Source organism: Lutjanus erythropterus, chromosome 11 (assembly GCF_056507025.1).
Source record: "Lutjanus erythropterus isolate fLutEry1 chromosome 11, fLutEry1.hap2, whole genome shotgun sequence".
Classification (NCBI taxonomy): domain Eukaryota; kingdom Metazoa; phylum Chordata; class Actinopteri; order Lutjaniformes; family Lutjanidae; genus Lutjanus; species Lutjanus erythropterus.
In genome coordinates this window covers 29,432,542-29,459,596 of record NC_139327.1, presented here as the reverse complement: position 1 = coordinate 29,459,596, position 27,055 = coordinate 29,432,542, and the positions used below count along the sequence as shown (strand labels likewise).

Sequence of the window (27,055 nt, the reverse complement as noted above, 5' to 3'; positions counted from 1 at the left end):
GGGAATGGTCTCCTATCAAACCGTGTCCTTTTTAACTGACAGGGTTAGATTTATTGCCATAGTTGGAAAATGGTTTCAAAAAATCTCATTCTGATCTTTCAACCAAATTATTTTCTAGTTGGGCTACTGAAGCATTTATGCCAAAACATCTCAGACCTCCTCCACTCCTCATTTTCAACGATGATTAGATTAGAAAATTCATCATCATTTATCTTAAATCAGTTACACTCATTTTACGTTTGTTTGGCTAAAAACTTCAGTGATGTCCACGTCTCTCTCATCATAGGACAGTGTCAGACAGACTTCATCATGTTTAAATCTGCTGTATGGAGTTTTATTGTTTAATGTGCAGTTTTCATGTTAGAATAAACGGCAGCATTAAGACTTCTTCTCCTGCTTTATTTGCAGCAACAGTGTTGCTTTTTGCCGTAATGTATTTTGTATATTTTCCACAGCTCATAATTATAACAGCTTGATCATTTTGCTTTAAGTAAGTGGCTCGCGATCGCTTCATTTCATGCGGAAGAAGAGTCAAAGAGTCTGAAGACGAAAGCCTGGATTAACAAAGCGAGTTGATAACCACCGTCGTGATAAAACGTTATATCTGATTGCAGTTTTAGGCTTTGTCGATCCAGATCATGCAGAGAAAGCCTGACTGTGTTGAGCTTCCTTCGTAGTTCAGTACCTCTGGGTTAGCCGGTAGCCGGGCTCGGCAGCGCTCGCCAGCCCTTCGGAAGTCCTCGGGAGTGTGACCAATCACAGCGGAGTGCGCTCGACGGGAGGCGTACCTGGAGGAGGGCCGGGGGGTGGAGTAAAGTACACAACCCTTTTTAGCGGGATGCAGAAAATACAAGGAGGCGATACAACGAGAGACACAGAGTCCTGAAGATCTGGGAGAGGAGAAATGGCGCAGCGACTGATTCAGCTGGATCGTAAAAAACTGAGCTGTTCAATCTGTCTGGATCTTCTGAAGGATCCGGTGACTATTCCCTGTGGGCACAGCTACTGCATGAGCTGCATTAAAGACTGCTGGGATGCAGAGAGTGAGAGGAAAACACAGAGCTGCCCTCAGTGCAGGCAGAGTTTCACACCGAGGCCTGTCCTGGTGAAAAATACCATGTTTGCAGAGTTGGTGGAGGAACTGAAGAAAGGGGGACTTCAAGCTGCTTCACCTGATCATTTCTATGCTGGACCTGGAGACGTGGCCTGTGATTACTGCACTGGGAGGAAGCTGAAAGCTTTCAAGTCCTGTCTGGTGTGTATGGCCTCTTATTGTGAGCAGCACCTCCAGCCTCACTATGATGTCGCTCTATTAAAGAAACACACATTGGTTAAAGCCACTTCAAAGCTTCAGGAGAACATCTGCTCTCGCCACGAGGAGGTGATGAAGATTTTCTGTCGCACTGATCAGAAGTGCATCTGTTATCTCTGCTCCATGGAAGATCATAAAGGCCACGACACAGTGTCTGCTGCAGCAGAAAGGGCTGAGAGGCAGAAAGAGGTCGAGGTGAGTCGCCAAAACATCCGACAGAGAGTCCAGGACAGACAGAAAGATGTCATGGTGCTTCAGCAGAGGGAGGAGGCCATCAATCATTCTGCTGATGAAGCTGTGAAGGACAGTGAGAAGATCTTCATTGAGATGATCCGTCTGATTGAACGGAGAAGCTTTAAAGTGAAGCAGGAGATCAGATCCAAGCAGAAAACTGAAGTCAGTCAAGCTGAAGAGCTGAAAGAGAAGCTGCAGGAGGAGATAACTGAGCTGCAGAGGAAAGACACTGAGTTGGACCAGCTCGAACACACAGATGATCACCTCCATTTCCTGAACATCTACCCCTCTGTGTCACGTCTGAGTCTGAGTGAATCTAAAGACTTACCTCTCCATCCTCTGCACTCTTTTGAGGATGTGACAGCTGCTGTGTCAGAGGCCAGAGATAAAGTGCAGGCTGTTCTGAGTGAGGGGGAGTGGGCAAAGATCTCATCAGTGGTGACTGGAGTGGATGTTTTACCAGCAGAGCCCAGAACCAGAGCTGAATTTCTGAAATATTCTCATCAAATCACACTGGATCCAAATACAGCATACGATTGTTTGGCATTGTCTAACAGGAACAGAAAAGCAACATTAACGTCAAAGGTACAGTCATATTTGAATCACCCAGACAGATTTGAGCACTTGTGGCAGGTCATGAGCACAGAGGGTCTGACTGGACGTTATTACTGGGAAGTGGAGTGGAGTGGGATGGTTGATGTAGCAGTCACATACAAGAATATTATCAGAAAAGGGAACAGAGAAGAAAGTGGATTTGGATGTAATGATAAATCATGGGCATTAGTGTGTCACAGTCAGTATTATGATTTCAGACATAACGGTGTTTCTACTTTCATCCGAAGCCCTCGGACCTCCAGAGTAGGAGTTTATCTGGACCACAGGGCAGGTACTCTGTCTTACTACAGCATCTCTGAAACCATGACTCTCCTTCACAGAGTCCAGACCACGTTCACTCAGCCTCTCTATCCTGGAGTTCGGGTTCCAAACTCTTATGGAGACACTGCAGAGTTTTGTGAGCTCAAGTAGACAGGAGTTTAAGAGTGAATCATCTGTGTTGCTGCACAGTATATTGACATGTGTCTACAGTGTATATGATGAGGTGTGTCTGCACTGCAGAGGTCAAACACAGTGGGTGGGACTGAGATGTGTTTTCTTGGATTTCATGTTGTTTCGTTTTGTTGATTTTAATGAGATGCTGAAATGAAAAGGAAACATTTTCTCCTTTAAATGACCTTCTTTGTTGAATTTAGATTCTCATGTTATATTTAGGAAAGACATTTTCATTATATACTGTACATGAAAAATGTTACACAAATTATCTGATGTAAAATAAATTTTGGTTCCCACTTTAAATTGAATTTTGTTATTCTTATGTCTGAAATGTGTATGCATGTATGTAAAATGTATAAATCTTTTTGGACTTTGAGCATTTGCTGAATTGATATAAGGTTAAAAAAAAATTTGAACATGATTTGTATAATGTTAGCATTTCAGGAAAACATTAGCTTCCCAGAGAGTCAGAATCAAGTCTTCTAATGGACCGTGGTAGTGTAACTTAAACACTTATTGGCAATGTGTGCTATATTGTCTAAGAAAATGGAGAGTTCTCCTTTTTGCAGAGCTTTGCCAGCAGTGCCTACATGTACCAGGATGCATTGCATGCAAGCTTCGGATGCCCGCATCCATGTTATCATGTATCACCACGTTATTACTTTGTTACATTGTTTTTTTACTCTAGGTTAAAAGTAAAAACTAAAATGAGGTTTAAAGAGAGATTTAAATTAAATCTTCCTTAATTTTAAGCTAGTTAAAGTTTAGTGCATCATAATTGAAAGTTAAACCATAACTTAATCAGATTTAAAGATGAATCCTTGTTGGTGCGACCCTGCCATCTGACACAAGTACATTAATAATATTAGTATAGAAAAATGAGCAGCTCATAAAACAAGTTGTACACACTTTCACATTAACCCCTGTTGGGGAAATTCTCTGCTACTGGTGAATAATGGAATAGTGACTTCTGCTGGCCAACAAGGTTTTAATTTTCTTTGCAAAGAAAAGGTCAATCAGCATACTAACGGTCAGAGTGAAGAAAGACCCCGGACATGGGGAGACCTGAACATTTGTGCCTGAAGAACGCCCCCCCTAAGGTGTGTTTCACACCCTTTTGTCTGCCGCAGGTAACGGCACCGTACTCAGAGTGTTTTCACACTCTTTTGTCAGGTACCGACTCCCTAGGGTGTGTTTCACATAAGGGGCATTCTGCAGGGTTTTGTATTCAGATGCTCCATTGTTAAGAGGTCTACACATGATAATTTAAAACATAATAGGACCTATCTTGGTGTACTCAAAGGGAGGTGGGGAATCTCAAGCAGTTTCAGCACCAAGAAACAAGAAATTGAAATTACAATTACACCCCAAATTATCCAAACTTTTACAACATGTTCATTTTGGTATAGGAGACCACCTGTCTGACTAAATGTCTATCCAGAGTTGCAGCCATGAGGTTATTTTCCATTCAGTTAACTGTATGTAAATTCACCGCTTCAAGTTTTTGGATCTATTTCTTCAAGGTTGGTGGGTGAGATTTAAACCATTTTATTGTAATCATTTTATGGGCTATTACCAGTTTATTGTAATCATTTTAGTGGCTATTAAAACAAGAGCTCTGAGCATATATAGTTTGGTTTTTTTTCCTCAAACCCCTTAGAGATATATTACCAAGAAGCAACTGAAGTGGTTCAAATGGTCTGTCTACTTTCTAATTTCTCCTATTTCCCTTTTCCCACTAGACTTGTAATTTAGGACAATCAAAAAAAAAGGTGGGAATGGTCTCCTATCAAACCGTGTCCTTTTTAACTGACAGGGTTAGATTTATTGCCATAGTTGGAAAATGGTTTCAAAAAATCTCATTCTGATCTTTCAACCAAATTATTTTCTAGTTGGGCTACTGAAGCATTTATGCCAAAACATCTCAGACCTCCTCCACTCCTCATTTTCAACGATGATTAGATTAGAAAATTCATCATCATTTATCACGGACAATCTTAAATCAGTTACACTCATTTTACGTTGGTTTGGCTAAAAACTTCAGTGATGTCCACGTCTCTCTCATCATAGGACAGTGTCAGACAGACTTCATCATGTTTAAATCTGCTGTATGGAGTTTTATTGTTTAATGTGCAGTTTTCATGTTAGAATAAACGGCAGCATTAAGACTTCTTCTTCTGCTTTATTTGCAGCAACAGTGTTGCTTTTTGCCGTAATGTATTTTGTATATTTTCCACAGCTCATAATTATAACAGCTTGATCATTTTGCTTTAAGTAAGTGGCTCGCGATCGCTTCATTTCATGCGGAAGAAGAGTCAAAGAGTCTGAAGACGAAAGCCTGGATTAACAAAGCGAGTTGATAACCACCGTCGTGATAAAACGTTATATCTGATTGCAGTTTTAGGCTTTGTCGATCCAGATCATGCAGAGAAAGCCTGACTGTGTTGAGCTTCCTTCGTAGTTCAGTACCTCTGGATTAGCCGGTAGCCGGGCTCGGCAGCGCTCGCCAGCCCTTCGGAAGTCCTCGGGAGTGTGACCAATCACAGCGGAGTGCGCTCGGCGGGAGGCGTACCTGGAGGAGGGCCGGGGGGTGGAGTAAAGTACACAACCCTTTTTAGCGGGATGCAGAAAATACAAGGAGGCGATACAACGAGAGACACAGAGTCCTGAAGATCTGGGAGAGGAGAAATGGCGCAGCGACTGATTCAGCTGGATCGTAAAAAACTGACCTGTTCAATCTGTCTGGATCTTCTGAAGGATCCGGTGACTATTCCCTGTGGGCACAGCTACTGCATGAGCTGCATTAAAGACTGCTGGGATGCAGAGAGTGAGAGGAAAACACAGAGCTGCCCTCAGTGCAGGCAGAGTTTCACACCGAGGCCTGTCCTGGTGAAGAACACCATGTTTGCAGAGTTGGTGGAGGAACTGAAGAAAGGGGGACTTCAAGCTGCTTCACCTGATCATTTCTATGCTGGACCTGGAGACGTGGCCTGTGATTACTGCACTGGGAGGAAGCTGAAAGCCTTCAAGTCCTGTCTGGTGTGTATGGCCTCTTATTGTGAGCAGCACCTCCAGCCTCACTATGATGTCGCTCTATTAAAGAAACACACATTGGTTAAAGCCACTTCAAAGCTTCAGGAGAACATCTGCTCTCGCCACGAGGAGGTGATGAAGATTTTCTGTCGCACTGATCAGAAGTGCATCTGTTATCTCTGCTCCATGGAAGATCATAAAGGCCACGACACAGTGTCTGCTGCAGCAGAAAGGGCTGAGAGGCAGAAAGAGGTCAAGGTGAGTCGCCAAAACATCCAACAGAGAGTCCAGGACAGAGAGAAAGATGTCAAGGTGCTTCAGCAGAGGGAGGAGGACGTAAATCATTCTGCTGATGAAGCTATGAGGGACAGTGAGAAGATCTTCACTGAGATGATCTGTCTGATTGAACAGAGAAGCTCTGAAGTGAAGCAGGAGATCAGATCCAAGCAGAAAACTGAAGTCAGTCAAGCTGAAGAGCTGAAAGAGAAGCTGCAGGAGGAGATAACTGAGCTGCAGAGGAAAGACACTGAGTTGGACCAGCTCGAACACACAGATGATCACCTCCATTTCCTGAACATCTACCCCTCTGTGTCACGTCTGAGTCTGAGTGAATCTAAAGACTTACCTCTCCATCCTCTGCACTCTTTTGAGGATGTGACAGCTGCTGTGTCAGAGGCCAGAGATAAACTGCAGGCTGTTCTGAGTGAGGGGGAGTGGGCAAAGATCTCATCAGTGGTGACTGGAGTGGATGTTTTACCAGCAGAGCCCAGAACCAGAGCTGAATTTCTGAAATATTCTCATCAAATCACACTGGATCCAAATACAGCATACAAACGTTTGTCACTGTCTAATAGGAACACAAAAGTAACATTAACGTCAAAGGTACAGTCATATTTGCATCACCCAGACAGATTTGACGAAAGGTGGCAGGTCCTGAGTACAGAGGGTCTGACTGGACATTATTACTGGGAAGTGGTGTGGAGTGGCACGGTTGATGTAGCAGTCACATACAAGAATATTAGCAGAACAGGGACCAGAGATGAAAGTGGATTCGGATATAATGATAAATCATGGTCATTACGGTGTTATAGTGACAGTTATCATTTCAGACATAACGGTGTTTGTACTTTGATCCCAGGCCCTAACTCTTCCAGAGTAGGAGTTTATCTGGACCACAGGGCAGGTACTCTGTCTTACTACAGCATCTCTGAAACCATGACTCTCCTCCACAGAGTCCAGACCACGTTCACTCAGCCTCTCTATCCTGGATTGGCCCTTCCAAACTTTTCTGGAGACACTGCAGAGTTTTGTGAGCTCAAGTAGACAGGAGTTTAAGAGTGAATCATCTGTGAGGCTGCACAGTATATTGACATGTGTCTACAGTGTATATGATGAGGTGTGTCTGCACTGCAGAGGTCAAACACAGTGGGTGGGACTGAGATGTGTTTTCTTGGATTTCATGTTGTTTCGTTTTTGTTGATTTTAAAGAGAAGCTGAAATGAAAAGGAAACATTTTCTCCTTTAAATGATTTGTTGAATTTAGATTCTCATGTTATATTTAGGAAAGACATTTTCATTATATACTGTACATGAAAAATGTTACACAAAATATCTGATGTAAAATAAATTTTGGTTCCCACTTTAAATTGAATTTTGTTATTCTTATGTCTGAAATGTGTATGCATGTATGTAAAATGTATTAATCTTTTTGGACTTTGAGCATTTGCTGAATTGATGTAAGGTTGAAAAAAATTATGAACATGATTTGTATAATGTTAGCATTTCAGGAAAACATTAGCTTCCCAGAGAGTCAGAATCAAGTCTTCTAATGGACTGTGGTAGTGTAACTTAAACAGAGCTTTTCCAGCAGTGCCTACATGTACCAGGATGCATTGCATGCAAGCTTCGGATGCCCGCATCCATGTTATCATGTATCACCACGTTATTACTTTGTTACATTGTTTTTTACTCAAGGTTGGTGTGTGAGGTTTAAACCAGTTTATTGTAATCATTTTAGTGGCTATTAAAACAAGAGCTCTGAGCATATATAGTTTGTTTTTTTTCCTCAAACCACTTAGAGATATATTACCAAGAAGCAACTGAAGTGGTTCAAATGGTCTGTCTACTTTCAGAATTTCTCCTATTTCCCTTTTCCCACTAGACTTGTAATTTAGGACAATCAAAAAAAATGTGGGAATGGTCTCCTATCAAACCATGTCCTTTTTAACTGACAGGGTTAGATTTATTGCCATAGTTGGAAAATGGTTTCAAAAAATCTCATTCTGATCTTTCAACCAAATTCTTTCCTAGTTGGGCTACTGAAGCATTTATGCCAAAACATCTCAGACCTCCTCCACTCCTCATTTTCAACAATGGTGCCGACCTCCAGTTCCCATCTACTTAAGTTGGTCTTTTCTCTCCAGACTCATTTCAGGCAATGAATGTAAAGCGATTTTTCCATCTCCCATTCACAGCTTTGGCCACTGGCCCAAAATGAACAGTGCCACCTGTCTGCAGCTGTTTAAGCCAGTACCAGCATTGAAAGCCCATGACCTTTGACCCCTCAGGTCATACTGCTTTAAAAATCCATGTAACTGTTTAAAGGATACACCATGTATATCTACAAATGCACATTAAGCCTGCAAAGCAGAAACCATACATCAACAGCATCTGGAAACAGAACTGACTTCTCTGGGCCTGAGCTCGTCTGAGATGAACTGATACAAAGTCGAAAAGTGTGTCGTGGTCTGACGATTCCACATTTGAATTTGTTTCGAGAAATCATGGACGTCGTGTCCTCCGAGCTACGTAAACATGCTGCTGTCACATCTTTTTTGAAAAGTTGCAGGCATTAAATTCAGAATGAGTGTATAGTTACAAAAAAAAAACAACAAAGTTAATCAGTCTGAACATTTAATATCTTGTTGTTATACTGTTTTTGATTGAATATAGGTCAAAAAGTATTTACAAATCATTTGCATTGTGTTTTTGTTTATGTTTTACACAGTATCTGAACTTTTTTTGGAAGGTCTTTTGGAGGTTTGTAATTACATTCTTTCCTGTAAGCTAAATTACTTATTGGAAACTATATTTATTTAAATGTTTATTTCTTGCATTCATTGTTCCTTTGTTGTTTTCTGAAACTAATGTTGCTTTATATAGTCCTGGTCATAATTAATAGGAAAAGCCGGTTCTGGTGCATTCCATTTTAATGCTGTCTCATGTCTCTTTATATATGGATCTTGCAACCCTTAGATTCTCTCTGTGCAGCTCCTCTGACCAAACACTGAGACAATTATTATCATCATCATTATCACTGTTATTAGGTTATCTGAGAGGCTCAGTATGACTGAGTGCAGATGACACTGCACACCAACCACTCCTCTTCCTAGAATGAAACACACATTATAACCCCACCCAGAGATTATTTATTGGCAAGAATAGGCCCCTCCTGCTCTATTCACGTCAGACACTTGTTCCCTCCCCTTTCGCAGATCTACCAGTTTAGAGATGGGTGTAAACACCATGTGATGAAATGCAAGAGCTGAACAGTCCATACGCTACAGATCTGTTGGTAAACATTAAGGAAATGAGCAAAGCTTTTATCTGGTAACAGAAAGTGAAACTTATTGTCATTCAATCAAGTCTAGAGGAGAAATGGCGCAGCGACTGATTCAGCTGGATCGTGAAAAACTGACCTGTTCAATCTGTCTGGATCTTCTGAAGGATCCGGTGACTATTCCCTGTGGGCACAGCTACTGCATGAGCTGCATTAAAGACTGCTGGGATGAGAAGAGTGAGAAGAAGACACAGAGCTGCCCTCGGTGCAGGCAGAGTTTCACACCGAGGCCTGTCCTGGTGAAAAATACCATGTTTGCAGAGTTGGTGGAGGAACTGAAGAAAGGGGGACTTCAAGCTGCTTCACCTGATCATTTCTATGCTGGACCTGGAGATGTGGCCTGTGATTTCTGCACTGTGAGGAAAATAAAAGCCTTCAAGTCCTGTCTGGTGTGTATGGCCTCTTATTGTGAGCAGCACCTCCAGTCTCACTATGATGTCGCTCCATTAAAGAAACACACATTGGTTGAAGCCACTTCAAAGCTTCAGGAGAACATCTGCTCTCGCCACGAGGAGGTGATGAAGATTTTCTGTCGCACTGATCAGAAAGCCATCTGTTATCTCTGCTCCATGGAAGATCATAAAGGCCACGACACAGTGTCTGCTGCAGCAGAAAGGGCTGAGAGGCAGAAAGAGGTCGAGGTGAGTCGCCAAAACATCCAACAGAGAGTCCAGGACAGAGAGGAGGTGGTCATGGTGCTTCAGCAGAGGGAGGAGGCCATCAATCATTCTGCTGATGAAGCTGTGAGGGACAGTGAGAAGATCTTCACTGAGATGATCTGTCTGATTGAACAGAGAAGCTCTGAAGTGAAGCAGGAGATCAGATCCAAGCAGAAAACTGAAGTGAGCCGAGTTAAAGAGATCGAAGAGAAGCTGCAGGAGGAGATAACTGAGCTGCAGAGGAAAGACACTGAGTTGGACCAGCTCGAACACACAGATGATCACCTCCATTTCCTGAACATCTACCCCTCTGTGTCACGTCTGAGTCTGAGTGAATCTAAAGACTTACCTCTCCATCCTCTGCACTCTTTTGAGGATGTGACAGCTGCTGTGTCAGAGGCCAGAGATAAACTGCAGGCTGTTCTGAGTGGGGAGTGGGCAAAGATCTCATCGGTGGTGACTGGAGTGGATGTTTTACCAGCAGAGCCCAGAACCAGAGCTGAATTTCTGAAATATTCTCATCAAATCACACTGGATCCAAATACAGCATACAAACGTTTGTCATTGTCTGACGGGAACAGAAAAGCAATATTAATGGCAGAGCAACAGTTATATTTGAATCACCCAGACAGATTTGATGAAAGGTGGCAGGTCCTGAGTACAGAGGGTCTGACTGGACGTTGTTACTGGGAGGTCGAGTGGAGTGGGATGGTTGATGTAGCAGTCACATACAAGAATATTAGCAGAACAGGGACCAGAGATGAATGTGGATTTGGACTTAATGAAAAATCTTGGACATTACGGTGTGATAGTGACAGTTATCAATTCAGACATAACAGTGTTTGTACTGTCATCTCAGGCCCTCGGTCCTCCAGAGTAGGAGTTTATCTGGACCACAGGGCAGGTACTCTGTCTTACTACAGCATCTCTGAAACCATGACTCTCCTCCACAGAGTCCAGACCACGTTCACTCAGCCCCTCTATCCTGGAGTTTGGCTTCCAAACTTTGCTGGAGACACTGCAGAGTTTTGTGAGCTCAAGTAGACAGGAGTTTAAGAGTGAATCATTTGTGTTGCTGCACAGTATATTGACATGTGTCTGTGGTGCTCAGCATATTAGTGATGTGTTGGTCATGAACGATCCGGATCTTAGAGCCGGCTCTTTGAAGTGAACGACGGGAGCCGGCTCTTGATTGGGAGCCGATTTGTTTTTTCTCCTCTTTTTTTCTGTTAAAGTCGCACATGATTGGTGGCGTGTGTGTGTCCACACTGAGTAGAAGGGGGAGGGCAGGAGTTATAGACGCACAACACAGTGAGCACACGAACAAGTGGGAGGGAGACGAGAGAGAACATGCTACAGACAGAGACAACACGCTTGAAAGGTGAGAAAATACACTCGTTTGAGATGAACTGCGCCTCGCCTGGAAAGTAGATGAGATCAGGCGGCCGCAGCAGGAAGTGGAGATGAAAATCTACAGTCAAGTTGGACAGTTTTCAACAGACTTAAGAGAGAATAGAGGAAGAGACCACCTGTAGGTTACCTGTAGTCTGCAGACCATGTTCACAGCTGAAGAAATAAAGTGCGTTCTTGGTCGCTGATTGAGGTTAAAATAGAAGAGATCCCCCTTCTGATACATGTAACATCTGTTCTTTTATCTGCCTTGTAAAACCAAGTCATATATATAACCTTTATTATTATCAGAAAAAATATCTGCTTGTTGACAGATTAAAACTTCAGTGCACAACAGAAGACTAATATATCCAGTGTTAAATGTTACAATTATACAGAAAATTAGTAATTAATATAATATGTGGTGTTTATTGTTAAAATTAAGCACTCTGCTTAATATTGTAGTACTGTCCTCCATGTTGAGTATGTTGAATATATAAATAAAGCCATATAAATAATAAGCACTTGATATAATGTATGTTTTTTTACATTAGTAATTCATTTTACATTATTTTTTGGTAATAAATGAATTTGAGTAACAAAAAATCTGAGGAGCCACTTGGGAGCCAAAAGAACCATATCGCTAAAAAGAGCTGGAATTCCCATCACTACAGCATATACTGTTACATATACTGAAATCAGGAAGTGATGTTTTTTTTCCCCTCGATCTCATGTTGTTTCATTCTGGTCAATTTAATGAGATGGTGAAATGAAAAGGAAATATTTACTTTCAATATGGGATTAAACAATCTTGTTGATTTTTTTTATTCTCATGTTATATTTACTAAAGATTTTCATTATACTCTCTGCATGAAAAATATCATATATGCAAAATGTCTGATGAAAAATCTTGTAGAGTTCTAACTTATAACTGAATTTAGTAAATGGGTTTATTCATGTCAGAAATATCTATGCATGTATGTCAAATGTATAAATCTATTTGGATTTTTGAGCATTTGCTGAATGAATAATAGATTAAAAACTTGTTGTATTGTATCTTCATGAAAATTATATGTATATTGCATATTTATGAAATGTCTATGTCAACACTATAAATAAATGAATATATATAAAGAGTAATTGACTTGTCTTCATTTTTATAGAACAGCTCTTCTTTAAGGATTCACAAAACGCTCATATTCTCTTTCCCTGTCACAGTATCCTCTTCGATCAGAGTGTTAAATATTACTACTACTACTATTACTACTACTAATAATAATAATAAGGTTTAAAGGGCTAATTCATTGTTAATGAAAACACAGTAATTCGTATTTTCAAGTGATTATACAATAATGAAACCATATATATGAATATAGTTTCTGCCATATTCTGCCAATAAATAATTGATATCTAATGGACAACATGGACAGAAGAAAACTTAGTGAATGTGAGTATAATTTTAAGCCAGACTTGAAAAGTTGAGAAATGCCAAGGCCACATTAATACTACAGACACCCAAAATCTAATCCGCAGTTTTATTCTATTCTGATAAATTTGAGTTGAATCGATTTGATGATGATAAAAAAGTAATAACCGTGTGCTTCCATCACATATTCTTTATAAAATGTCCTGTTCACATCACCTGACCAGTGTTTCCTCTAAGATCTGGTTCATGCCACCATCTTCTGGTCATGAACTCTATAAATATATACCTATTTACATATACAGAAAAATATAAATAAACATGCTAAATGGCTGGTACTATTGAAAAGACTGCATTACATAAAGGTGAAGAATTGCTGCTAAGAGAATAAAATGTTTGGGACTTTTTAAATGTAGTTCTGTGTTTTGGTGGGTGAACAGTGTTTATTCAGTGAAGATGAAGACTACAAAACAGAATATGGACCAATACAGTCAATTTTTCTCCTGACTGAGGGTGAATTGAAGTTATTGATTTGGTCTGATTTCATATGGTTTGTAATTCTGTATTATATAAACAAAACAAATGTATTTAGGAAAAGACAAATATGTTTTGGTCTTCATGCACAGAATTGTTTCATAAAAAAAAATGATGAAAATAAAAAATAGCCTGTGTTTGTACAGAGTAAATTGCAGAAATGTGAACTCAAGTCACATGACTTGGACTTGGGTCATGAATCAAACAGACTTGATTTAAAAAGATTTGCAGCTTTACACTAAATTACACTAAAAAACAGAAAAGGCAACACTTTTGTTTTTGCTTCCATCTTTCATGAGCTGAAGTAAAAACTTCTGCTATGTACAAAAAAGTTTTTCTTTGTAATTTAGGTCACAAATTTACTAACACAGATTTGAATAATTTTGTGAACAAAATTTGAGAAAACCAGTTCAAAAACCAACATCTGTGATGGTTAGTGCCCATGGCATCATGGGTAACTGTCACATCTGTGGAGGCCCCATTAATGCTGAAAGGTACATACAGGTTTTGCAGCAACATATGCTGCCATCCAGACGACGTCTTTTTCAGAAACGTCATGGCTTATTTCAGCAAGGTGCGTTATGAAGCACAAAATACAACAACATAGACCCTGTACTGTTGAGCACCTGAGGTTGTTTATCAAACAAGAATGGGAAAGAAAACCCAACAAAGTTAATCAGTCTGAACATTTAATATCTTGTCTTTATACTGTTTTCGATTGAATATAGGTCAAAAAGTATTTACAAATCATTTGCATTGTGTTTTTGTTTATGTTTTACACAGTATCTGAACTTTTTTTGGAAGGTCTTTTGGAGGTTTGTAATTACATTCTTTCATGCAGGGTAAATTACTTATTGGAAACTATATTTATTTAAATGTTTATTTTTTTTTATTGCATTCATTGTTCCTTTGTTGTTAGTTTTCTGAAACTAATGTTGCTTTATATAGTCATAATTACCTGCACCTGTGTGGAAGACAGGAAAAGCCGCATTCCATTTTAATGCTGTCTCATGTCTCTTTATATATGGATCTTGCAACCCTTAGATTCTCTCTGTGCAGCTCCTCTGACCAAACACTGAGACAATTATTATTATTATTATTATTATTATTATTATTATTAGTGGTAGTAGTAGTAGTAGTAGTAGTAGTAGTCCATTTTAACTGCAACTGCAACTGCAACTGTCAAACCACTCCTCTTCCTGGAATGAAGCACACATTTAAAACCCCACCCAGAGATTATTTACTGGCAAGAATAGGCCCCTCCTACTCTAGTCACCTCAGACACCTGTTCCCTCCCCTTTCGCAGATCTACCAGTTTAGAGATGTGGTGTAAACACCATGTGATGAAATGCAAGAGCTGAACAGTCCATACGCTACAGATCTGTTGGTAAACATTAAGGAAATGAGCAAAGCTTTTATCTGGTAACAGAAAGTGAAACTTAATGACATTCAACCAAGAGGAGAAATGGCACAGCGACTGATTCAGCTGGATCGTGAAAAACTGAGCTGTTCAATCTGTCTGGATCTTCTGAAGGATCCGGTGACTATTCCCTGTGGGCACAGCTACTGCATGAGCTGCATTAAAGACTGCTGGGATGAGAAGAGTGAGAGGAAAACACAGAGCTGCCCTCAGTGCAGGCAGAGTTTCACACCGAGGCCTGTCCTGGTGAAGAACACCATGTTTGCAGAGTTGGTGGAGGAACTGAAGAAAGGGGGACTTCAAGCTGCTTCACCTGATCATTTCTATGCTGGACCTGGAGACGTGGCCTGTGATTACTGCACTGGGAGGAAGCTGAAAGCTTTCAAGTCCTGTCTGGTGTGTATGGCCTCTTATTGTGAGCAGCACCTCCAGCCTCACTATGATGTCGCTCCATTAAAGAAACACACATTGGTTGAAGCCACTTCAAAGCTTCAGGAGAACATCTGCTCTCGCCACGAGGAGGTGATGAAGATTTTCTGTCGCACTGATCAGAAAGCCATCTGTTATCTCTGCTCCATGGAAGATCATAAAGGCCACGACACAGTGTCTGCTGCAGCAGAAAGGGCTGAGAGGCAGAAAGAGGTCGAGGTGAGTCGCCAAAACATCCGACAGAGAGTCCAGGACGGAGAGAAATATGTCAGGGTGCTTCAGCAGAGGGAGGAGGCCATCAATCATTCTGCTGATGAAGCTGTGAAGGACAGTGAGAAGATCTTCATTGAGATGATCCGTCTGATTGAACAGAGAAGCTTTAAAGTGAAGCAGGAGATCAGATCCAAGCAGAAAACTGAAGTGAGCCGAGTTAAAGAGATTGAAGAGAAGCTGCAGGAGGAGATAACTGAGCTGCAGAGGAAAGACACTGAGTTGGACCAGCTCGAACACACAGATGATCACCTCCATTTCCTGAACATCTACCCCTCTGTGTCACGTCTGAGTGAATCTAAAGACTTACCTCTCCATCCTCTGCACTCTTTTGAGGATGTGACAGCTGCTGTGTCAGAGGCCAGAGATAAACTGCAGGCTGTTCTGAGTGAGGGGGAGTGGGCAAAGATCTCATCGGTGGTGACTGGAGTGGATGTTTTACCAGCAGAGCCCAGAACCAGAGCTGAATTTCTGAAATATTCTCATCAAATCACACTGGATCCAAATACAGCACACAAACTTTTGTCATTGTCTGACGGGAACAGAAAAGCAACATTAATGTCAAAGGAACAGTCATATTTGAATCACCCAGACAGATTTGATCAATGGTGGCAGGTCCTGAGTACAGAGGGTCTGACTGGACGTTGTTACTGGGAAGTGGAGTGGAGTGGGATGGTTGATGTAGCAGTCGCATACAAGAATATTAGAACAGGGACCAGAGATGAATGTGGATTCGGATATAATGATAAATCATGGACATTACATTGTTATAGTGACAGTTATCAATTCAGACATAACAATGTTTATACTTTGATCTCAGGCCCTCAGTCCTCCAGAGTAGGAGTTTATCTGGACCACAGGGCAGGTACTCTGTCTTACTACAGCATCTCTGAAACCATGACTCTCCTCCACAGAGTCCAGACCACGTTCACTCAGCCTCTCTATCCTGGAGTTTGGCTTCCAAACTTTGCTGGAGACACTGCAGAGTTTTGTGAGCTCAAGTAGACAGGAGTTTAAGAGTGAATCATCTGTGTTGCTGCACAGTATATTGACATGTGTCTGTGGTGCTCAGCATATACTGTCACACATACTGAAATCAGGAAGTGATGTTTTTTTCCCCCCTCGATCTCATGTTGTTTCATTCTAGTCAATTTAACGAGATGGTGAAATGAAAAGGAAATATTTACTTTCAACATGGGATTAAACAATCTTGTTGATTTATTTTATTCTCATGTTATATTTACTAAAGATTTTCATTATACTCTCTACATGAAAAACATCACATATGCAAAAAGTGATGAAAAATCTGTTTTTGTTCTAACTTATAACTGAATTTAGTAAATGTGCTTATTCATGTCAGAAATATCTATGCATGTATGTCAAATGTATAAATCTATTTGGATTTTTTGAGCATTTGCTGAATGAATAATAGACTGACAACTTGTTGTATTGTATCTTCATGAAAATGATTTGTATATTGCATATTTATGAAATGTCTATGTTAACCCTATAAATAAATTAATATATATATAAAGAGTAATTGACTTGTCTTCATTTTTATAGAACAGCTCTTCTTTAAGGATTCACAAAAAGCTCATATTCTCTCTTTCCCTGTCACAGTATCTTCTTCAATCAGACTGTTTAAAATAATAATAATAATAATAATAATAATAATAATAATAATAATTATAATTATAATAATAATAACAGACAAACAAGAGGAACTGTGATGGGTAATTTTTTTTTTACCAGAAACAGAACAATCATTAAACGATTCTACACATTAAAAATTTAAACTCTGTAGTAAAGGCATTTCCAGTACTCTATCTGCAATATCAGTATTCCCTCTGTGAAATGGCATAAAGTCAACTGTTGACTCTGTTTATATTGTACACACTGTTCCTATTTTTATATTTCCCCTGTTTATATTGTTCCTATTTTTGAATTGCTCATTTCTTATATTGCTTATATTCTTATACCTCATTAATTATTTTCTAATTGATGCTTGTTTATATTTTTGCCGCCCAGTTTGCAGCTGTTGTGTTTCCCTGTTGTTGGACTAATAAAGGAATATTTTATTTTATCTTATCTTATCTATTAAATTGCACCCATATTACATAGGATTGCACATCTATTACACATAATTAATTAAATTAAAATGTGTCAAAGATCTCTATGTAGGAGTAGAAGTTGACCTCATGATGAAATGTCTTAAGCTGTAATCCTTACAGCAATTCCTTACAGTTTATTTGTAATGGTTACTTCTTCTGTTTAATCTATGTTAATTTCCTTTTTTTCTGTGTAAATACCTCGTATGTAGTGTGTATTCTTTTAGTTTTATAAGTTTTATAATCGTAAATTTGGAGGTTCCAATAAAAGATTTTAAAAAACACACAACAGAAAGCGAGGACTATATTCCAGTGGGAGGCAGTAATGCCTACTAACTGCTGTCAAACGAAGAAGAAGTGGAAGACGACATTTGACGACCCTGACGTCATCACGCACAACGTGTAGCACTGGCTGAAGCAACATGGCTCTGAATGGAGGTTTGTCAACTTCTGAGCTTATAATCAAGCTAACTTTGACATTTGTCTCGTTGACCTTTACTGGTGAGAAAGGACTGGTTTGTCGCGCATGTAGGCAGTGATTCTAGAGTTTTACTTTCACTAACAACCGTTAGATGACCGTTATCTGACGTTAGCCCGGCTGGTTTGCTAGCTAGCAGCTAGCTTATCATCATGTTTTGCAGAGCACTGCGGCAGTGCTAATCACGTTTAAAATCGACACAACGTTAACTAAAGAGTTGTTTAAATCTTATGTTAAGTGAAAAAGTATTGTCTAATCGAGTTAATAAAGTCAGCAACCTGCTAGTACAGAGAGACATCGCGTTATAGCACTGCTAAGAACTGTTTATAAGTAGTGTCAGAGCAGAAGCACTGGATTTTATGAGGATAATCGTGCACTGCGGTTTCTGTGTAGTTACATTAAATGAGCACTTTGTTACTGACTCCAGATGATGAAGACTTTGAGTGGGAGCCTCCAACAGAGGCAGAGATGAAGGTGATCCAGGCTCGCAGGGAGCGACAAGACAAAATCAGCAAACTGATGGGAGACTACCTGCTCAAAGGATACAAGATGCTGGGAGAGTGCTGTGATGCGTGTGGGGTGAGCGAAGTGCACGTTCATGTTGCGTTTGTGGTGCTGGCGCCCTTTAATAATGTATGAAAGGTGAAGATGTGGTGCTGAAATAAGTTTTTGTGTTTTGTAGACAATTCTTCTCCAGGACAAACAACAGAAAAACTATTGCGTCTCATGTCAGGAGCTGGACTCTGATGTTGACAAGGACAACCCTGGTATACACAACATATACTCTCGCATTCAATGCACATTAGTAATGAATACACCAGCTTTCTCTTCTCTTGTGTCTTCTGTAGCATCTTCACATTGTTTTCTTTCTGTCACGTAACACATCCAGTATTTACTGATACCAATATTTATGTGATAAATAAATAAGCATTCCATTTCTGTCACAATTTTACTCTCTTCCCCCCACTGCAAGAATCACCACAGCCTGCACCTGTCACCTTTTTTGTATTTGGGACTGAGGAAAGACAGGTTGTATGGTTGTATTGAACAAATTCCCTATGATCAAATCTTTCTATCGATAAATACTCCATCACCATTCAGTGTGGCTGTGGAGAGTCTTTTTAGCCTTAGAAATCTCATCAGAAGAACTGACCACGAAACATGCATTTTGAAAGAGTAAACCAGAGAGACAATTTCTGTGAATTACTGAATACATTTCAATATGAAAATAACTAGTTTTGTAAATTACCCCCATTTTTTAAATTTAAATTTAATTTAATGATCTCATTTAGCAGCACCACTGCCTCTGGGGAACACTAGATGGTGCTCCAGCAGGCCACGGTCCAGTCATTGAGAATGGCTGCTATAGGTTATATGGGGCTGTGGTTGGTTTCATAGAGGCAGTATTGTAATTTGCCTCTACCCAGTTTGCTGTCAGATCATCAGGACAATATAACCAACATGTGCAAGGAGGTGGTTTTCATTTTGGTAACTCAAAAGTACTCTAACAAGTTACTTTTCTCATTGGGTAACGCTGTTGTGTAACATGTTATTTTTTAATGGTAGTATTCTTGTAATGTAATGAGTTACTTTAAAAAGAATTACACACTGATTGTATATTTTATGTGTGCTTGTTCCTATGTCTCCTTCCTTTCCTTCTGTCCACTCGTCTCAGCTCTGAATGCTCAAGCAGCGTTGTCTCAGGTGAGAGAGAGACAGCTCGCAGCTCAGTCTCCTGCACCGTCCCAGGCCCATGAACTCAATGGAGGCCCCAGCAGCAGCAGTCAGACAAGTGTGTCAGTGCCCAGACCGGAGCACTGTGAGGGGGCCGCAGCAGGGGGGAGAGCTGCCCTGCCTCCTGTTGCTGTCCCTACTCCCCCAGCTCCTGCGTCCACCACAGCCCTCGCACCCACTCGACCTGTAGTTAGTTCGCAGAGCGCCGCCATCCAGCCTGTGTTGCAAGATGCCGAGGAGGCTGTTCTCACCAAACTTCGCTGGGCCACTACCCAGCTACAGAGCTCTGCCTCCCTGGAGGCAAGTATCCAGCTCTGCAGCCTCATCACCAGCTGTGCCACCTCACTGCGCACCCTCAGGGAGCTCAGCCAGTAACCATGGTTAAACAGGAACACCTCTATCCAGGAGCACTGACTCTGGTTCGCTGCTTTGCAGCATCTCTCTTTGGCTGCATTTAAAATTGGTCAAGAAAATGCACTTGAAATAGGATTAAAATGTCAAAAGTTTCTCTTCAGTGAAATGACAGTTCACTCCAAAATATATATTTTCCTCTTATCCATTTAGATTGTTGTGGTGTGAGCTGCTGAGGTTTGGTACCAATTTGATACCAGTCTGCCTTCTCTTGAATATAATATAATGGAACTAGATGGCACTTGACATTTGAAAAACTCAACAGCAATGTCTCCAGAAATCGTGACCTGATTATCCAAGATAATCCACAGACCCTGTTGTGAGCAGTTTCACTGAGGAACTTTTTTTTTTATTTTTTATTTTTTAATTTACAGTAAAAAGAAAATAGTTCAACAACAAACTGCTCAGAACAAGATCTGTGATCATCTTGAGTAACTGTTGTGTGTCTTTGATTTTGGGGTGAACTGTCCCTTTACCGTACTTATATGGCTGGCAGAAGTATGTTACATGGTTTCATAATATGCTGAAGTACAAATGTTTGAACATCTGTCTTTTTTTTTGTTTTTTTTCCTGCAATTTGTAAGTTATGATAATGAATGAATAAGAGCTGAACACTTCTAAATACACAGTCATCATCAATATTAATGTAAAATCCTCTGCAGTAACAGTCAAAAGTTTGGACAGATTTCTCACTCATTATTTTTTATTTTCTATAAGAAATGTTTCAAATTATACCAACAGTGTGTGAAGCTGTTATAAGAGCAAAAGGTGGCTCTGAAGAATCTAAAATATCAAAGAGCGTAAAACTTTTACACACTTGTATGTTGACGTGTGTAGGAGAAGACTTAGGGTGACAACAAAAAGTAAAAAGACTCGCACACGATCTCCTGCAAAAGATTTAATAACAATGAAAAACAGTGTGAGAATCTAAAATGTAAAATACATTTTTCCTTTTCACTTTTTTTTTTTTGCTTACTGCATAATTCCATATAATTTCATAGTTCCGATTTCTGCAGTGTCAATGAACAATGTAGTGAAATAATAAAAAAATAAAGAAAATACATTTAAAGAGAAGGTGTGTCCAAACTTTTGACTGGTACTGTGCAGCTATGGTTGAACACATCACTGGTGCATTTTTTTTTTTTTTTTTGCTGTTCAGTTTGATGCTCAGACAGGTTTCTGTTGTCTCTGACCCTCTGGTGATGCAAAGATTGTCACTGTGTGCTTCCAGTTCTGAGGATTTCATTGTAAATATATTTGATACATGATAATGGTGATGATGATGACGATGATGTTCACGTGATTCAGTGATGCTCAAATGAGACAGGGACAGGGCGACATTCAGGAGTCAGACTCATAATTCTTTATTCGTTAAAACATCTGGAGCAAATAAACTGTGCATTGTACATCAATAGACGGCACTTCATATTAGATATTAAAAGCCAGCTTCAGTGTTGTTCAAGGCAGTTAGAGTTTTCTAATTACGTACCTGAATAAAGCTTTGCCTGTTCAGGAGTCCTGCAGTTTGTTTTTTCCCACAAGAGGGCGCCAAATGCAAAAAAAAAAAAAAAAAAAAAGGACCATAAAGTTTATTAATTGAGAAATGCTGTATTTAAATAAGTAGGCTACCGTTTTATGTGGAAGCCCATTTCCAACAGTAAGGTAGGTCATAATTAATAGATTCAAAGACAAAAATATTACAATGTCAAACTTATTAGATGAGTCAGGATTCTGATTTGAAATTGAACATTAAAAAATGTTTTTTATATCATAAAGACTTATAATTTTGTTTTGTTTTTTCTCATAATTGCGACTTTTTTTAATCATGAAGTCAACTTGGCTTAACTTTTCTTGTAATTGACTTTTATCTAATATTTTCCACCTTTACCTCAATTATGTCTTCTTATCTCATTTTTGACTTTTTATCTTATACTTATGGCCTTTTTTCATCTCAGTTATAACTTGGTGGCTCGTAATTATGACTTAACATGGGGATTTGCGTTTTTTGTTTCCATGTTTTGAAGTACCTACAAACATGTAAATTGCATTTCTGTGTAAAACTTATGTATTTATGCTGCTTGAAAAAGACTTAACACACACTGAAGTTCTCTCTTCTCTGGACTTCATCATGTAAAAAACTGCAGAGCAGACATTAGTGTCGGACCAGAATACAGTTTGAAAGGAAAACAAAAAAAACTTATTGGGGTCAGCACTGAATATTTTAATATATAAGTAGATCTTTTAATCATAATTCTAATAAACAACTATAAATACACAATAATTACTACAAATATTCTTTAAACATGTTTCCCTGGGTAGGACAAACAATTTGTGATGTTTTTCTATTAAAAGTACTCTGGACCACTGGTAAAATTTTCTCTTACCTGAGAGATGAGCAAAAATAAGAATACACTGGTGAATCCCGCAAATCAAGGGATACAACAACGAACAAGAAAGAGAAATTTTGTTGAAATTAGACTTATTTTTCCTAAAACATCCCTTATCATCATTGTGAATGCAGGGTTCATAATAAAATGAGTCTCCCCTGCTTTACATGTTTTTTTTTGTCTTATTACTGTGTCAATACTGATATATGTTTTTGGATGAGTGAATATTTTCTGTTTGAAATAATTTCATTGTGAAGTTTGATTATAAATGTTACACAGTGTGGTGTTGCCATGCTTCATGTCCAAAACAAATATTCTCTATAATTAAAAGAAAGTCCTCAGAGACGGTGTTGGGGCGTGTCTCGGTCACGCCGGGCGGAGCTGCGGGCTGTCAGTCTGTGAACTCTCCCACACAAAGGAGAGGAAACAAAACAAAGGCAGGAAGCCTGACATTAACCCGGGCTTTACTGCTTCTCCTGCGGCCGGACCACATCCAGAAAACAGGCATGCACTGACCGGATTGTGCGCTGGACGCCGCTCCGTTCTGCTGCTGGGAGAGAAGAAAACGGCAGCTTTGGGTGGAGGTGAGACAGCACAACGCACTGGACTGACTGCGTCTGTCAAAGTGATCCATGCAGAAACTGTTGCGTCGCGTCTCCAGCCGAGCGACCTGTCCTCTGTCTGTGCAGCAGTGATGATGAACGGGAGTCGGGGCAGCCCGGCGGACTGTCCGGTGGGCGGCGTCTTCTCGGCGGAGGGTCTGCCGCCGCTCCCCAGAGGCCTGAGCGGCATCCTGAACTCCAGCGGCGGATCGTGGCGGGACATCGAGAAGGTGCACAGCAAGAGAGCGCGCATCCAGGCCGACATCAGCCGGGGCGGCGGGGACGCGCTGCGCGGTCACGGCAAACCTGGCGGACTGGACGCGGCTCTGGCTCTGCTGCGCAAAGAGATGGTGAGGCGGTCTGCTGGTGCCAGGGGCGGTTCTAGAGCAGGTTTATACAGGGGGGGGGGGGCAGGGGGGGCAGGCTGGGGTCAGTTCTGTCAGGGGGGCACATTCAACCTGGGACAAAAAAAAAAACAAAGAAAGTGACTGTTCAAGCTTTCAAAATTTGTGTCTCATTGTATGAAATAATAGCGCACAAAAAACAACATAAAATACCATGATTGATATTTTTGTCACTTAGGGCTGCAACTAATAATCTGTCGATTATACATTCTTGACTGATCAATCAATAGTTGTTTGTCTGTAAATGTCAGAAAATAGCGAATAATGTTAAAATAAACTATTCCCAAAGCACAAGATGACATCCTCCAATGTCTTGTTTTGCCCACAACCCAAAGATTTACTGTCATAGAAAATTTAATTTTTATTATTATTATTATCAAAATAGTTGGTGATTAATTTAATATGAAAACAAATATTCTCCTCCTGATCTGCACCTCTCTTCATAATAGTTCAAGTTTGGAGCCATGATTGTGGTGGTTTTGAAGCATTCATCATAAGTCTCTTCATTTTACCTCTGCTTACTTTTTCGCCCTCACAGTTAAGCTCATAACAACCAGTAATCATGGAGGACGTGCACACGCTACATGCGTGATTGTGACTACATAGCAGGCTGATACTGACACAAAAACACAGGAAAAACAAAACTTATTTTAAATTACATTTCAGTAATCTCATATTTTATGTATTTTTATTTAGAATTTTGTAGTATTTTGATAGTATTATGTGTTTTTAAATTAATTTATTGTATATGTCATAGTTCAGACATTCCTCCACATACCACTAGCGGGAGCCCATGTGCCACCAGTGGTATTCACACCCCAGTTTGAGACTCTAGGCTCTAAGTATGTTTTAACACTCATGCACTATTTTGGAAGGTGAGAGTACCCAAAAATATGTGAGCAATATGTGTATATGTCTTGAATGTATTTAAGTATGCCTAAAGTGCAGCTTTCAGTATAGCTGAAGTGCTTTCAATTCACAAAATGTAAAGTACAGCCATTGCAAACATTTAAAAAGTAAACCAAAGCATATCAAATCTATGTTTCGAAAATATACTATCACTTGGGTTTGGTGACAAAAAAGTTTGATGAGTTAATTCTGTCGATATCCACTTAATAGTTTAAACCACATCTCATCAGTGAAAGAGAAAGTAATGGTTCAATTTTATTATTATTATTATTATTATTATAAGACCGATTATTATTATGTCAAACTATTTCTGAGTTCGAAAATGAACTCACAGTTTTCTCATTTGTTGTGTAATCTTTGACGGGCAGAGCAAATGTTTTGTGTTTGCGGTCGCCAGGTCGGTCTGCGTCAGCTCGACATGTCTCTGCTGTGCCAGCTGTGGTCCCTCCGCGAGGCCATCCAGGAGTACAAGGGCTCCTCGCTCCTGTCCGAGGCCTCGTTCAGCGCCGATAACGGATACTCTGAGGACGAGGAGGAAGATGATGAAGTGGAGGAGGAGGATGATGAGGAGGAGACAGGAGGAGCTCTCTCACAGTCTCTTTCTTCCTCTTCGTCCTTGTCTCTGCCCCCACCCAGCAGCAACTCCAGGGACCAGTGGATCAAGGAGTCCTTTCATATTCCCTGATGAAGACACAGACACCCGCTCCATGCACCGTGTCTCTTACTGTCCTGTTACACTTGTTTATATGTCATGCATCTGTCCTGCAGACATTACATCCAGTATACAGTCTTACATTCTACATTCAGACACTTTTGTCGACCAAAAATACCTTAATTTGACATTCCATTGATGCCATTAGACGTGCTTTTGGAAACGCTTATGTGGCCTTTACAGATGCATGCATTTACATTTGCAGGATTTCGCTCCACTGCATCATAATATCAGGTTTGATATTTGGCTTCAGTGCTCATGTGTAGCAATCTGATAAGTTCAAGAAGCATGAAGTGACTTACACCTATTTTTATACTTTTTGTTGTTCTACTTGTTATCTCCCCACACACACTACATCAGGCCTGTTCAGCCGACCCTTCCTAATGTGTTCCTATAACAGCTGAGCGACCTCGGTACCTTGGTCCACTTTCTCCTTTCCTGTTTCCTGGACTTAGGGGGGAACTGTAAAAGTGACATGAGGCTGACATGAGAATGGGAGACATCAATTTAATTCAATTTCTATTTAACTTTATTGGCATGAATGTCATATAAACAATATCGCCAAAGCATCAAGGACAGAACAGTTAATAATAACATAAAAAATACAGTTCATTGATAAAATAGATAGTAGAATAAAGAAATGGCAGAAATCTATCTTCAGTCTGTAGCCCAATCAGTGCAAGACTGTGAAACACATCAACAGTATTCTTACAGGATATTTTAAATAATATAGCCTGCATAATTAAAAGTAATTTGATACAGGCAGCTGTTGTTTTAGCTTGTTCATATTATCTGTTACCACAGACTAATTTATTTTCAGGGCCAACAGGACAGGATTCAAGACAACTGCTCAGCAAGTCTGGTCATCCTGAGTAACATGCATTCATATCTTAACTCAGCTAGTGTTGGTAGCTAGTGTGTTTTTAGCTAGCTAGTTTGCTAGCGTTTTGCTAACGTTAGCCAGCTACTTGACTAGTGACTGGCTACTGTTAGCTAACTTAATTTGTTACCCTATATACCACTTTTTCAGGAAAAAGGAGAAAGCTGACTGAGGTACCAAGTTGGCTCAACTGCTATTGGATCACAGAGCGAAAAGGGGGCGGGACTTAGGAAAGGTGAGTTGGCAGGTGTTTACATTGTTTATTAGAAGATCATTATTTTATTAGCAGACTTATTAGCTGATTCACTTTATTACTTTTAGTTCTAACTCAGGGTGTTAAAGCAGAGGGAAATTTAGTTAAAGAGAGCCAAATTCTAAATGAAAAGAGATGTTAAATGCAACATTGTTGTTACTGAAACAACAAACTATACTTACAATCTAGGATTACAAAGGTGCATCGCTTTTTTTTTCGTGTCTTTTGGATACAGTGCTTCTTTTCTAACCGTGAAAACTAAAGTGGTGAAAAAAACCAAAAAGGTGCTTTTTTAAATCAACTTTACAACCCAGGTTTACAGGCCAGACAAAGGAAATGTAAACATCCGGCCTCTTGGCATGTTACTTCTTTCTAATCTGACCCTTTTGAGAAAAAATAATTAAATAGACCTGCTCTATATGACAGGGCTATTTAGGTAAACTTATGGTGAGTGATGATTACACACAACACTGACAGGTAAATACCATACCATACCATACAGTTGTTGTTGTTTTTCTGGCTGTGGGCCAATCAGATGAACACAAATCAATACATGCTGTTGACTGGCTGCTAAACCTGCTCTACCTGGCAGATAAATTTGCTGTTTATTGTGTGTTAAACTAAAAAAGAAACGAAAAATCGAGACAGAAACTAGTGAGACCAGATGTTATCAGCTTCTTGCTCATCATTGCATAATCTACATGCTGCTTTATTGCCACTGAAGTTGATGAAATATTATTGTGACATCTATGAACACGAGTGTGGGATGAAACAAGGTTCCAGACTCATCAGACTCCCCCGTTTG

The 27,055-nt window shown here is 40.0% G+C and overlaps 6 protein-coding genes across 6 annotated transcripts; all 6 read left to right on the top strand.

Moving 5' to 3' along the window:
* The first annotated feature begins 901 nt into the window (after window positions 1-901).
* LOC146319310 (E3 ubiquitin/ISG15 ligase TRIM25-like) lies at window positions 902-2,899 on the top strand. Its single transcript, XM_084729917.1, has one exon. It carries the CDS (start codon window positions 905-907, stop codon window positions 2,570-2,572), a length of 1,668 nt encoding a protein of 555 aa, XP_084586043.1. The 5' UTR covers window positions 902-904; the 3' UTR covers window positions 2,573-2,899.
* A 2,382-nt stretch (window positions 2,900-5,281) lies between these two features.
* Window positions 5,282-7,275, top strand: LOC146319309 (E3 ubiquitin/ISG15 ligase TRIM25-like). The gene has a single exon (XM_084729915.1). The coding sequence runs from the start codon at window positions 5,285-5,287 to the stop codon at window positions 6,950-6,952; it is 1,668 nt and encodes a 555-aa protein (XP_084586041.1). The 5' UTR covers window positions 5,282-5,284; the 3' UTR covers window positions 6,953-7,275.
* Window positions 7,276-9,160: 1,885 nt separating this feature from the next.
* On the top strand, window positions 9,161-12,402 carry LOC146319308 (E3 ubiquitin/ISG15 ligase TRIM25-like). The gene has a single exon (XM_084729916.1). It carries the CDS (start codon window positions 9,287-9,289, stop codon window positions 10,949-10,951), a length of 1,665 nt encoding a protein of 554 aa, XP_084586042.1. The 5' UTR covers window positions 9,161-9,286; the 3' UTR covers window positions 10,952-12,402.
* A 2,251-nt stretch (window positions 12,403-14,653) lies between these two features.
* On the top strand, window positions 14,654-16,877 carry LOC146319307 (E3 ubiquitin/ISG15 ligase TRIM25-like). Its single transcript, XM_084729914.1, has one exon. It carries the CDS (start codon window positions 14,719-14,721, stop codon window positions 16,375-16,377), a length of 1,659 nt encoding a protein of 552 aa, XP_084586040.1. The 5' UTR covers window positions 14,654-14,718; the 3' UTR covers window positions 16,378-16,877.
* Window positions 16,878-17,837: 960 nt separating this feature from the next.
* On the top strand, window positions 17,838-20,280 carry znrd2 (zinc ribbon domain containing 2). The gene is made up of 4 exons (XM_084730368.1): window positions 17,838-17,918; window positions 18,386-18,537; window positions 18,641-18,725; window positions 19,634-20,280. Exons 1-4 carry the CDS (start codon window positions 17,903-17,905, stop codon window positions 20,065-20,067), a joined length of 687 nt encoding a protein of 228 aa, XP_084586494.1. The 5' UTR covers window positions 17,838-17,902; the 3' UTR covers window positions 20,068-20,280.
* Window positions 20,281-22,718: 2,438 nt separating this feature from the next.
* Window positions 22,719-26,024, top strand: fam89b (family with sequence similarity 89 member B). The gene is made up of 2 exons (XM_084729913.1): window positions 22,719-23,442; window positions 24,803-26,024. Exons 1-2 carry the CDS (start codon window positions 23,185-23,187, stop codon window positions 25,088-25,090), a joined length of 546 nt encoding a protein of 181 aa, XP_084586039.1. The 5' UTR covers window positions 22,719-23,184; the 3' UTR covers window positions 25,091-26,024.
* The last annotated feature ends 1,031 nt before the right edge of the window (window positions 26,025-27,055 follow it).

Excerpts from the sequence above, each read along its gene's own strand:
- LOC146319309 (XM_084729915.1), top strand. The coding sequence starts at position 5,285 with ATGGCGCAGCGACTGATTCAGCTGGATCGTAAAAAACTGACCTGTTCA.
- fam89b (XM_084729913.1), top strand. The coding sequence starts at position 23,185 with ATGATGAACGGGAGTCGGGGCAGCCCGGCGGACTGTCCGGTGGGCGGC. Across the intron at positions 23,443-24,802 it reads CTCTGCTGCGCAAAGAGATG|GTCGGTCTGCGTCAGCTCGA; the intron begins GTGAGGCGGTCT and ends TGCGGTCGCCAG.
- LOC146319310 (XM_084729917.1), top strand. The coding sequence starts at position 905 with ATGGCGCAGCGACTGATTCAGCTGGATCGTAAAAAACTGAGCTGTTCA.
- znrd2 (XM_084730368.1), top strand. Across the intron at positions 18,538-18,640 it reads AGTGCTGTGATGCGTGTGGG|ACAATTCTTCTCCAGGACAA; the intron begins GTGAGCGAAGTG and ends TGTGTTTTGTAG. Across the intron at positions 18,726-19,633 it reads TGTTGACAAGGACAACCCTG|CTCTGAATGCTCAAGCAGCG; the intron begins GTATACACAACA and ends CACTCGTCTCAG.
- LOC146319308 (XM_084729916.1), top strand. The coding sequence starts at position 9,287 with ATGGCGCAGCGACTGATTCAGCTGGATCGTGAAAAACTGACCTGTTCA.
- LOC146319307 (XM_084729914.1), top strand. The coding sequence starts at position 14,719 with ATGGCACAGCGACTGATTCAGCTGGATCGTGAAAAACTGAGCTGTTCA.